Genomic DNA, 13,635 nt, shown 5'->3' with positions numbered 1-13,635 from the left:
CAAACTACTAAAGCGGAAGCAATATTTAGACGGACGACCATGTGGTAATCCATTCTATTCACTTTTGGCTTAGATTATATGCCCCACCAAAAAGCTTTTTAAGAGTCTTGTTTAGGTGAGAGTTCCAGCCCAGCCTCCTAACGAGGGTTATAACAAGATGTGTACCATGTGCTTGATCTAGGAGGGTATTCAAATACTGTGTCTCCCAGTTGCGAAAATCTACATTAAAACAATAAACACAGTCGTACTGTACTGGGAAAAAATAGGCGCGGTTTTCTAACCAAATATCCTCCACGTCTCAATGAGTCCTTGATATTACCTACCGTGCGATGTATAGCTCATAGATAATTTCCATATAAGTACTTTTTATCAAAAGTGTGCTTAAATTAAACTTTGAAGATGGTGGAGATAAATACCGCTTAGTTGCGATGACCTTGGCTACAATCAGCAGATGGGCAATCCACTTCACTTATTCTTAAAAATTCGGTTTTTGTGTGGGACGAAAAGTGGACGCTATTTATATGTAAGTGCTACATAATCATGAAGAATTTTTACAATCAAAGCGAAGTCCATTCAATAGAACGTTTGCGTGAATGGCTTTATTAATACTTAAGTTAATAATTTTTATATGTACATATTTACTCCCAAACAAAAATTTAAGTACATATTTCAAATACGTATGTTCCACATTAGGGTACATCACCAAAAAAAAACCAATTGCGATTTTGTCACCGGATTTATAAAATGTATTATATTTTAAGACTGCCATCAAAATATTTCGTAAACATGTTAAAATTTATAACGATTTGAAAATACCACCAAGAAGCCATTATTTTGATTTCGTTTATATATTTTTTAAACAAATTTATGCAGACCTCTTAAGCTTAAATTCTTCTATAGATGGAGGTGATTATTTGGAAAAATATTTTTAAATACTAATTTTATTCATAAAAGTAATTTTATTTTTAATTAGGTCCAGCTCACTTAAATCTTATTTTTTCCGCCATATTTTTTGCAGAAGTCTTAGAATATAATAGATCTTATAATTCCGATAAATAGTACCGATCGGAAAAATAGTATAGATTTTTATTTTGTATATAGATTGATGCACCCTAATGTAAAAAATTATCAAAAATCGTATGGCTCCGAACTTCTGATGAACACGAGACCTACACACTCATTTCTCTATAAAAAATTAATGTGTCTATTCTTGCCCTTAAGTTATTTTTTTAAATTGTTTATATTTTTTGCTGTTCTAAAAACATTTAAAAAAGCTTTCTTATTCGCCTTGAAATTGTCAAGGTAATAGACAAGCCAACAGACAAACGAACATACATACATATCTGTGTACATATGTATGCAATCACATATCGCTAGTTTAGAGTGAAAATTTGCTATGTTCATTTTTCCAAAATTTAACGGGAGAGATAAAATACTTTTTTTTAGAATTTTTTTTTATTCAAATATTTTGATAGGCTTTAAATTCCACATTTTGCATGTTTAAAGCAAAACCAAACTCCATACGAAGAAAGCAGAAGGGTTCAATTTTAAATAAAAGGTTTTCTAATATTTTCGTCTGATCGTTTTCCTGTGCCTCTTTTGGACTAAGAAAATTTGCTTTTCATTGAATTTAAACGGCAAGAAATAAAACAAAGACATACCTTAATCCTACAGGTAACAAAGCATTTTTAATTTCTGTTGCCTCCTATTTATATATAAATATGAATTTTAATAAAAAGTGGACTTAGCAATTTTGCACTCTAAGCTAGCGACATACATACATACATACATATACATTTGTCTGGTTTCTATCGCTTAGATGACGCCGGGGTCAGTTTAATCATGTGACTAAACAAATTAATGGCTTAGAAAGCAATAACAAAATTAATATTAAATTAATCGAAAGAGAGTTGACAGCGTGATTCATATGCAGCCCATGTGGCAGGTGATAAGCAAAATGATTTAATAGCCGGTACGATTGTGGCGTTTACTAAGTTATTGAACGATGATTTTGTGAAATGAAATTATAGTTTTGTAAAAAGCAATAGCAATGCGGTCAAAGATGCTTTAAAATAAATTAAAACGGATATAAGATGGCTTAGACAAGTCAAGTGTAGGTGTAGTAGTGATAATCAGTGATTAATTAAATTAGTTTTATTCTTAAAAATAATATAAACATTTAGTTCCTAATATTGTTGTTTTATTACCTGTGTACAATTTAAAACAAAAAAGAAATGAAAAATGCCGCTCTACAAACAATCTGCTCCACTTAAATAACCACACTAGGAGCTTCCTTCTGAATTTTTGGGCCTCGGAGAAGCAACATCGTTAAGATTCATCATTTTGAAGACTGTTTAATTTCGAAGAAAAGTGGTGAAAAAAATATCTTAATTACTTTGGTTTTCATTCATTTATCATACTACCCGATCTGGGATTCCGTGGGAGCCATCAAAATTAAAGTTTTCGCCGGGAATAGAAACCAAAGTAATTAACGTATTTTCTTCAATTTCACCACTTTTCTTTGAAATTTATTTATTTTTTTTTTAACTAGATTGAAATGAAGTTTCTCCAATGCTAACAAGTTCAGAAATAAGCCTAAATCTTAAAGAAAAAATGTGCCTATTCAAATGAATCGGAGTGTATGTTTGAAAATTTTTCCAATTTCGATTCTTTTTTTGTGGCCGAAACTAAGGATCACCTTTTTAAATTTTTTGGCGACACCTACATTCTGCAATATTTTTTTTTCTTTTATAGTTCTACTGGAATCAAAGTACATTTGTAGCAAAAGTTTAATGATTTTTAGTTGACTTTGAATCATTGACATTAGGGTGGTACGTTAGCATGGTAGAGTCTGAGATCAGGTGGGCCCGTGCTAGAACGGGGTATTTGAAGTTAATGAAATTTGAAGAAAAGAATCATTTAGACAAAATTATCGATAAAAAATCCTTTAAAATCCGACTGTAAGTACCGAATATATGACGAGAAATGCAAAAAGGCCAAATAAATATTTTTTCGGAATTGCGTTACAAAAATATTTCAGACTCAGGGGTATTCGGCGAACTTTTTTTCAGGCCAAACAAAAAAAAAACCATTCTACTTAACCTCCCGACAGTGTGTTTAGTCTTTAATAGTTTGCTCTTAACTTTTATCGCCAAATGAAATTCTTATCAACATGATACTTACTGCATGCTTACTTCACAAAGCGATAACAAATAGGCAAAAACAATTACGTTAAGTAGGCAATAAATATCACTACTTTTTAACGTTTAAGTGATGCAATACAAAACTAATAAGATAACATTTGGTCAAAATAAAATAAAATTTTTGTAAAAGAAATTTTAATAACGAAATTGCAAAAAACCAACCGAAATATTTGTACTTTCAGATTTATGCTTTTTTGGTTAAAACCAGCATATACATACTATGAATTTCATCGAAGTCGTATAACAAGAGCAAATTAGAGTTTGTTGACTCTTTTAGGTTTTTTTTTCAGGAAATTGAAACGGAAGCGGTCATGGAAGTTTCTAAAGCTAACCAAACAGCAGCTTCATGGGGTCTTGAATAGATATATGCACATTGTATTTAATACGACGTCTTGCCGTTAGACTCAAAATAATTCCAAAACCCCACTGTACCATTCGCATAAAAATTTCAAAAAGTCAGCGCCAGTTTTTATAAATTTCACTTGTTATATAACCAAGTAATTTTTAAGCAAAAAAAAAACAAAATCGACTTCAATTCTCATATAAAACTTTAGAAAGTACCGTTGATTTCTTCATGATCCAATGATCGCATCTAACCAAGTTAGTATGGGACCACCTCGGAGGTACCGTGGTTAACGGTTCAACGGTTCGGTTAACGTGGTCCAAAGTTATGCGGCAATTTACATAAAAAAAGTATTCCGACGAATTGATAACCTCCTCCTTTTTTTGAAGTTGGTTAAGAATTATTAAAAATCAAACCGATTTTTCAGACTCTTGAAACTTGCACTTTATCAGATTAGAATTTTATGCGCTTTAAAACTCCACTAGTAAGCCCGCATGGCTTGAAAACACCAAATTTAATTTAACTTTTTAAACCCTCTTCAAAAAACTAAGCAATACTTTTATTTAGTTTGTGTAAATTCGACTTTTAAAGTGGCAACTCTCTTCAAAAGCATTTTCGAACTTAAATCTTTTTAATCTCTTTCGAATGATATTATGATACATAGGTAGGTATTTCTATTAACTGATGAAGTATATTACATACAAATTTTGAAACACTTAGCAACTCTACTAAATACAGTTCAGATATAACCCCTTTTCGAACCCATTTCGATTGATATCCATCTTTTAATAATTCAGTTAACTTATTAAATAATTTTAACTTTTTAAAGAGGTGGCAGCCCAGTTTGAACCCAGTTTAAAATTCTAAAGGTTCCCGCTAACAGATTCTTACCGCTACTGCGTATGACGCAAATGTTTAAATACGTCATGTCACTTGTGTATGCATAATTAAATAAAGTTCCACTTTTAAAACAGGTGGCAACTCTCTTCAACCTAGAACTTGCTTAAACTTATATCGTCTGACACCCATATTGTGAGACATATTTAAATTACCTAATTGTATTGATTCAAGTTGATTTTGTTTTTTTTTTTTAAACAGTTGGCAACCCCCTACAATTAGTTAAGAAAAAAACCTTTTCAAAACCGTTTCGAGTGATACCCATTTTGTAATACGTAATTGATTTAACTTTTAAAATAATTTCAACTTATTTTTTTGAATGGTGGCAACTCTTTTCGAAAAACTTAAACCAAAAAACCCAAAGAAAAGCTCGAAATTTTCTTGAATTTTTTTTGAATATTCTTAAATTTTGTTTAAATTTTGAAACTTCGATGGATATGATTTTGGTTAAAACATGAAAAATATTTTAATAAAAAAATAAAAATAAAAATTACTTGAAAAATATACCGAATATTAAAAAAAAAACAACATATGAACACTTGTTTGAGTCACTGTACATATATGTAAATGATCATCACTGAAAGCAACAAGAACGATTTCTACCAAAAGCGTTTGCTTAGCCTCAAAAAAAAAACAAAAAACTTTCAAAACCTCAATTAATTAATATAACCGGATTAAAGTGAAAGGAGCGTATAGCAAAGAAAACAAACACAAACAACCTGAAAGCAATACGAAAATGGGTTAAACAAGCAATTGATGACATATAAAAACTGAAATTAAAAGCCATCAACAAGTGGAACGAAACTCAGGTAGAGACTATCGCAAATTAAGGACACGAAGAAATGGGCGCAATGAAGTGGCAATTTTGTGATACCAGAATGAAGGGACAAAAGAAAAATAATAATAAACACGAGATGTGACAAGACAATAAGATGTAAGTAGACACTATAATCGGCGAAGAAGAAGAAAACTCGGCGGGGAAACAATTAAGAGAAACTAAAAAAGCAGAATATTTTGCATCAATGGGGCAGCTGGACGGGAGTGGCAAATCAAATTTTAAAATTTTTAATGGTACTCATAGGCATACGCACATACATATATCGAGCTTAAGAAATCACGCATGAATGCGCAGCAGCACAGTTGATATGGGTCGATGCTGAGTCTTAAGTTCACAGCCTGAAAGCCAGCAGTCAGACAGACCTAAAATGTGTTCTTTTTTTTATACACATTCGCAATTTTAGTTAAAATACGCGAGTAAAAATTCAAAATATTGCTTGACGAGCGTCGATCCACACACCAAAATTTACTTTTAAGTAAAACAGAATTAAGCTGAAAGCAGCAAGCAACATGAAATGAATAACAAAAAACAAAAAAAAAAAACCTGTCGTAAACAAGAAATTATAACTACAAAGCAATAACAGCAACAACAAGCGCCCAGCAAGACAACAAAATAGACCACAAGACAGAGGCAAACAGCAAACAAGAAGAATGATCGAACTGGTGGAACAACTTCTCGGTTACGTCGCGATGTTGCCATGAGCGCAAACTGTGCTTTGCGGTGAGAAGGGATAACACAACAAAACCAAAAAAACAAAAACAAAAAAAACAAGAAAACTTAACTAGTAAATGGAACAAAGGTAAAGACAAATCATACGACAAACGGACAACTTTTCGAAAAATCTGTTTGAATCAGAAGAGCGCAAGCGCGCGTTTAAGCTCAGCGTGAGGCTAAGCCATAAACTGGATACAGCTGGAGCTAATACATGTGTATGTACCTACACCCATGGTCATAATAATAGGTACCAAATTCGAAATGATATTGTTTGCAATTTATGTTTATTTAGTTATTTTTAATAATTTGCATTTAAACTATTGTTCGATAACATTTTCAATTTTGTACCTATTATTATGACCATGAGTGTATATACCTACATTAGGCATATGACTTTTTTCTAAAATTCAATATAAATAACTATGAGAAGCCGAGGAACAAACAAAAATAATGTTTTGTCAAAATTTGCTAGAAAATGTACCGCAAGGGACTACGAAAAAATATTTTTTTCTGAAAAAAACATAAATTTAGGGGATTCACAGGACGTGTTAACCTTCGTAAAATCTTAAGCTTAACATATTTTTATTTTAAATACCGGTTAAAATGGTTTTAGGGGGGAATAATTATATACTTTTTTATCAGTTTAAAAACATTTCGGTGTAGGTAATAAGAAATTCTCTAATACCACTTTAATCATTATTTAAAAAAAAAAATGTTATGCTTAAGATTTTGCGGCGGTTACCACGACTTGTAAGTCCCCTAATTATATTTACAAACATACACATACGAAAAATTTCGTGTCAACCGACTTATGACAGCGATCGAAAATTGGTTGGTATAGTTGTTTTTATTTTCTGTAATTTTTTTTCTTAGAGCTCCCCCCGGTAAATATTTTTTACTAAATTTTGATAAAACGTTATTTTTCATGATTCCTCATCCTCTGCTCAAAGGTACATTTAATTTTACAAAAAAGTCATATGCCTAATGTACATGTACATACTTATGCTAGTAGAAGCTGAAGCTGTTGCCGGTCTACAAAGAGCTTATGCTGTAGAGAGTTGACTCGCTTAACCGCCAAAAGAAGGTGAACAGGCCACTAACGACGTTCATACCTACATATATGTGTAAGAAGCATAGTTGAGCTTCGAGTCGAATGCAAGCTTGAATGTGGCTTGCATGTGTACGTACCCGTATGCATCTTAGAGCAACACTACGGCAGGAAAAGGCAACAGATTGCAGAAAAAAAGTTTACACAACAAAGATAACAAAGTAGAAGTTATAACAAGCGAGAAAAAAATGAATAGCCCAAAACATAATATGTATGTACAACAACCTGACACACGATCGTCACAAAGGCGTACATACATACATTATATTATAGCTATACAAGTATATTAGGGTGGTCCTTAAAAATCAATTGAACGATTTTTTTCAGCCATAGATATCACATCTAAAATTTTGGTCCCGATTGGAGTCGGTTAAGGCGTGTCGCAAAGGGGTCAAAGGCCAGATGCCTCTATAATAATAATAATAATAATAGATTGGCGCGTACACATATGTTAGCGTTTGGCCGAGCTTCTCCTCCGATTTGTGGCATGCGCCTTGATGTTGTCACACAAAGCGGAGGGACCTACAGTTTTACGCCGACTCCGAACGGCGATTGTATTTTTATGAGAAGCTGTTTTTCATGGCAGAAATACACTCGGAGGTTTGCCATTGCCTGCCGAGGGACGACCGCTGTTAAGAAAAAACCTTTTTTCTATATTTTTGCGATGTTGCTTTGACCAGGGTTTGAACCCAGGCGTTGTGGAGTGGAAGCGCGCACTGCTTACCACTACACCACAGCCTCTCTGGACTCAAAAAATTAAAAATATAATTTTTTTCCCATTTAATACCCAAAAACGATACTAGTAAAGACGAGAATATCACATGTAAAGTTTGGCCCCGATCGGAGTCGGTTAAGACGACTTCATAGGGTAACCTGAACTTTGGCCCCTGCGCGACACGCCTTAACGGTATCCAATTGGAACCGAAATTTATATGTAATATACATATATGGCCGTGGTATTACCAATTGAGGGGTGAGACTGGAAAAAACTCGTTCATTTGATTTTTTAAGCACCACCCTAATGTATATATACGAGTACATAGTTGCTTCTGCGCCTATAACCACAAACATTTATACTTAGAGGAGTGAGTAGTTGGTTAAATGCGTAGATGCAAGCGCATGCGTTTACCTGTTGAGCATATAAATTAAATGTGTATGCGCCGGACAAAAGGGAACCATGACGAACGCAAATACGTACATACATACATACATAGTATGTATCTACCCAGCAGCAAAAATGCAATTGCATGGCAATGCCACCAACTCCAGAGTCGACTCCAAAGTAATGCCTTCGCCTTACAATATGCATGAATTGTTTCTCAAATTTAATCAATTTCCATGTATCAAATACAACATCAATTTTTTTCGAATTATTTTCATCGACTGACAGGCAANGTTTTTTTTTTTTTATTCTTAATTATGAAAATGTTTGGGTTTAACATTTAAACCGAATTGTTTAAATTCTAAACCCAACATATGTGCTCTCTTTTTTTTAAACTTGGAAGGTTTGTATTTGAAACTGAATTTAGTTTGGTCATATATGTAGTCCAAAAAGTTTAAAATTAAAACCGAAATTTTTAGCCGTGTAGGTAACACAAAACAGTCACAATATTACTCGACTCTGAGCTATTAATTCATTCAATTCGAATGTTGATAAAATCAGGGAAAAAGGTAGGACAGCGTTAATCTGTAGCAATAGAAAGACATAAACAAAGAAATAAGGAAACACACCATAACAGGCAATAAAACTGTTTCCAGTATTTTTAGCTTGAAAGCGAATATCTACAATTTTGATTTACTTGGCACAAGCTTGGTTTTGCCATAAGAAATATACATAAGACACTGGAATAACCGCAAGTGGGCAAGTGGGTGATTCAGATTTGAAGTTGTGAGACATCTCTCTCAAAAATCCATCCAAAAATAATCGATAAAATATGTATGTACAAATATACCGATAGACCGATAACAATTGTAGCAACAACAAACAAACAGTATCGATAAACAAATTAATATTATTTACTTTGTAACAATAAAATCGATAACAATGCCGATAAATGTATCGATAACTGTAACAATAACGACCACGATATAATAAGGATAAAAGCATCATTAAACATATAAATAACAGCGAGGATAAATATTGCGGAGTTCACATAGATAAATTTATCTTCGTTTAAAGTACAACAACGCCATTTATCGATAATAATAGCAATAGGAGTTTCCAGGAACGATTTCTCCTAGGTCACCGCCCGGCAACGTTTTGAGTGGCATTGGAGCTTGAGGTACATATTGAGGCTTAAAATTAGTTATATTAAAAATAAATTTAATTCAAGAGCGCTTTCTATTTTTTAACTCAAATTCAAATTTCCTAAGAACCACAGGGCAATGATGCCGTTGAGAGTTTTCCAAAAGTCGCAAAAAAGGGGTAATTGACGAAAAATGTAAAAAGAAAATATCGAGACAAGCTTTGCACAAAACAGGTTTGCAAACATACATAGAAATCGAGCTGCTGCAAGGAGATGAATTGCATTTCCTTTAAAAGTTTTAAGTGATGCATTTTTTCGTAATTACAGGAGAAAATATTTTTTAATTGCATGGCTATGTTAACGTTTCCTAAAAAAAATCTCTAAAAAAGGGCAAAAGTCGCACACAATTTTGGAAAAGGAAAAAAAAAATCAAAATTTTCAAGAAGTAAGGTCAAAGGGTATTGGCGCCAAAAAAGGCGAAACATTTAATCATTACTACAAGCCTCAAGCAAAGACCCACAAGAGGCAGGTTTTTCTTGGAACTTTTGCCTTGCATTTAGTATATATTTCAGTTCACATCAAAATGACAATAACTGCCGTCGATGTGCCAAAAACGTCTGTTCCGAGGAAATCTCCATGCGACGAGTTTTGAAGCGGATGCGACTGCAACACACACTGTGGGCGCACACGGGACGGATGTTTAACGGCAGACAGCTAAATGAGAGTCGTAGAAATCAGGCGCAGCTGGTTAATTGCACGGAGTTCTAAGAGAAAAAAAGGCAATAAGTAAACGGTAAGAGGCAAACAAACAAATAGAATAAAACGCGTATGCATGGACATAGACATAATGGCAGACCAATAGACGGAAAAGCAAAGAACTAATAAAAGAAGAGATGCACATAAAAAAATAGAGTTAAGTGGAAGGCTGACTGGACGCTGGCCGGATTGCGTCTTGTCGAATCAATGGACGGCCTGCGAAGCTAACAAATACATACTTAAATCAATACACTACACTTGGCCAACATTCGCACACGCGCACACACACTCCCGCCCATATAAAAATGCTGCATGGAAAGGTTTGTGGCTAAATAAGACACTCACTGCCAAGGAAGGCAAAAGCAGGCAAGTATACTAAATGAAAATAACAACAAACAAACCTTTTTGTTTTGATTCGTGCAGGATGGCGTCTTCGTCGTCAATAATGCTGCCGCCACCGACGCCGCCGCCGCTGCCGACGATTGTTGATGTATTGGTGGCTGAGTTGCTGAGATTGTTTTGCAACTGCAGCAGGCCACTGCCACAAGTGCTGGAGCTGGTTATGTTTTTCATGCAGCCAGTTTACGTGAAACGTTGCACAAAGAAAAAAAAAACAAAAACACAAAAGAAAAACAAGCAAACAAATTGCAAAATTTTCAGGTAGTAGTGCCTTTTGGGGAGCTGCTTATTGTATTTTAATTGATTTTTATTTCTTTTCACAGACGCTTTTACTTTTACTTTGACTTATTTAGTCGCTCTAATTTTAATTATTTCCGAGTGTTTGAAATCGACTTTTGAAAAGTTTTCGTTGCTTTTTTTTTTTGTAATTTAATTATTTTGTAAAAGTATTTGCTTTATCAAGTTGATTTCGACTTTTTTCCACGTTGTTTTTGAGGTTTTTTTTTTGTATATTAGAGAAAAATTTCGAACTTTTTTTTTATTTTTACAATCACTACTGTTAACACTTGGCACTTTTTTGCGGACTTTGCGTATTGTTAAGGCGAATTTTAATATTTATATGGCAGCACTTTATTTGGTATTAAACATATTTTTTGCGAAAATAAAAATAGTTTTTTCATAACAGTGAGCACTTTATTTTTGAATATCGTGAACTCGAATTTTCATGTAGCCTAAATATGGAAAAAGTTAAAAAATTTATATATACAACTTTAGTTATTAAATTTTCAATTCAAATTTAAAACTTTAAGCTATACACTGACGTTGCTCGCAGTTTTGAACTTAGTATTGCAGTTTTATTAGACTTTATTTTTACTTATTTTGTTTTGTTTTGTTTTAATATATTTTTTGGCGTATTTAAAATTATTTTTGCACGGGTAACGGATCAATCAGATAAGCCCACGCCCTTGTTTTCAGAAGCGTGTGGGTGAGCGAGTGTGCTTCGCCTATTTAACTTGTATTGTGGATTCGATTCGAAAGGAGTAATCACTTGATCAAGGATGCCGCGATTCGGGCCCTGATTATACACCCAGTACGGCTCACCTTAAAAGAGGTTGGCTACAAAATGAGACTAATTTAGGAGCCTTGGCTTTCCTAGGGAAAGACGGTTGCTGTGTTAGAGTTCTTAGACCTGGCATCCTTCAAAGAACTGATCGACACATAAATTTGGCTCTCTTCAACTTGGCGACCTCTCGTACAAACTTCCAACGACAGAAATGTGTTCCTTTTGAGATATGTATACCAATGTAATATGAAATAGAAAATATGGCTATTCCCTACAAGGATCTAATATCAGGGCATCAAAAAAAGTTTACATTTTTCCAATGCAGATCTATGATTGGAGGGTACTGGAGCAACCATCTTCCTTGGATTGCAGGTACTTTAGCCTTAAAGGGCGTCTTAAAATAGCAAACATTACCAGGTCCTCAGGCATGCCAGAAAAATTAAGAAGCGATGTATGCAAAGATTCTCGAATCACTTATAGTGAAAATGAATTTTGATCTCTTGAATTTTTATCTCTAATGGACCCACGAAGTAGGGTCAAGGGCATTAGCAATCAGAAAAAAGGTTAACGATAATACATATGTAATTCTGTTAGCTCAAATAAAAAAAATATGGTTATCATTTAAGAGTTATTGGCAGAATTTTTGTCACAGCATTGAAACTACTTCAGAGTTTTTTAGACTTCGAAAGATATTAGCTAAATTTTGGGCAATACCTTCACTGATCCACAAAGAGAATAGTGTTCTGATACCTTTGACCTTTGAATGTGGTAGACGAAGATTTCAAAGACCTTACAAGAATATCCATATATAAATGGGATTCGATCTATTCAGGTCACAGGTGCCAAATGATGATCAATTCACAAAAAAAAAAAAAAAAATAGATGAGCTGTGTGCCAGGTTATAAAGCTACAGATGGAACGATAAGGCTGAAGCGCCGGCGATAACCGGTCGAAATCAGTCAACATGACCTAATAGCCTTTGATGCCCTCTGCTCTTGACGACTCTTAGGCCAAACCCAAAGCCCAAAAAAAATAAGGAGAGTTCTAGGGATTAGGGAGTGAAATTATACGTATATAATCAGTTAGGTATCTCTTTAACCGAGTTGCAGAAGCGGCAAATATCGCTGACGTGGATGCCTGCTTCCAATATAGTAGAGAGGCACACCTAAGCGAAGTGCGCCCACTGTGGTACAATCTGAGAGCTCGTATTCGATCTCGTTCGTTCAGCGTGAAGTAGAACCAGTTGATAAGCTCAATAAAGTGCGAGAATTCATGGATGCCTCTTTCATTTAAATCCGCGAGACAAACAACGGGGTGATGATGAAATGAGCGTGCCCACGATAGGCCAGAACAGTGACTGAGGTGGTATTCCATTTCTCTCTCAATTTCTTCCTCGTCGCAGTAGCTTCGTCTGAAGTCATTAGCCGGCAGGCTTATTCTATCAACATCTACTTATACAAGCAGTGACCCGTAATAATTCCACTTACTTGCCTAAGTAGAGAGCGCTCTAACCGAACAGTGGAGCCTTTTTCTTAGAAGCTACTGCTATGGTCTGACAGCCTAAATCAGAGGTCCAATGAGTGGTTCTTTGAGCGTATTCCACTCTCTACTCTTAAATTCGTTTTAGAGCCATCCTCTTGGAGGTCTCAGATCGATTAGTTCTCGCAGTTGAAGGAATACGAACTTGTTGTCGAGCTCTTCCAGGTAGGTCTTAATTGAAATTCTTGTTCTCGCTTCCCTGGCTAGTCTCTCTGCTTTGCCATTTCTCACTATTCCCTTGTGGCTTGGAATCAACATTAATGGATAATATTGCAATATACAAGGGAGTATCTTTCTTCAGGCACTCGAAGTCTAGGCGATTATGTGGTCTCGAAAGATGAAATGGTCTTAACTAGTGCCAGTAGAGACGCCTACTCCTTATTTTTGTTAGTCTATTCTGTTCTTTGAGTTTTTACCCATCCTTTTATAGGATGCAGAAACATGAACACTGTCGAACAAACATGAGCAGGCTTTGAAGCTTTCGAGAGAACTATTCTACGAATTCGCGTAGATGATGAGTGCAAAATAA

The 13,635-nt window shown here is 34.5% G+C and overlaps 1 protein-coding gene across 3 annotated transcripts in view; it reads right to left on the bottom strand.

The window, feature by feature from the left end:
- The window catches only part of sd (TEA domain transcription factor 1 homolog scalloped), a 63,818-nt gene extending 52,953 nt beyond the window's left edge, over window positions 1–10,865 (bottom strand). For all 3 annotated transcript variants that reach the window (XM_017622876.1, XM_017622877.1, XM_017622878.1), the window contains exon 1: window positions 10,507–10,865. In XM_017622876.1, the coding sequence (XP_017478365.1) occupies window positions 10,507–10,678 (172 nt within the window). In that variant the 5' untranslated portion in view covers window positions 10,679–10,865. The remainder of the gene's footprint in view (window positions 1–10,506) is intronic.
- Window positions 10,866–13,635: the final 2,770 nt, after the last annotated feature.

This window comes from Rhagoletis zephyria, unplaced genomic scaffold (assembly GCF_001687245.7).
Source record: "Rhagoletis zephyria isolate East Lansing unplaced genomic scaffold, Rhagoletis_zephyria_1.1 Rzeph_scaffold_02957, whole genome shotgun sequence".
Classification (NCBI taxonomy): Eukaryota; Metazoa; Arthropoda; class Insecta; order Diptera; family Tephritidae; genus Rhagoletis; species Rhagoletis zephyria.
This window is presented reverse-complemented; position numbering and strand designations above follow the sequence as displayed.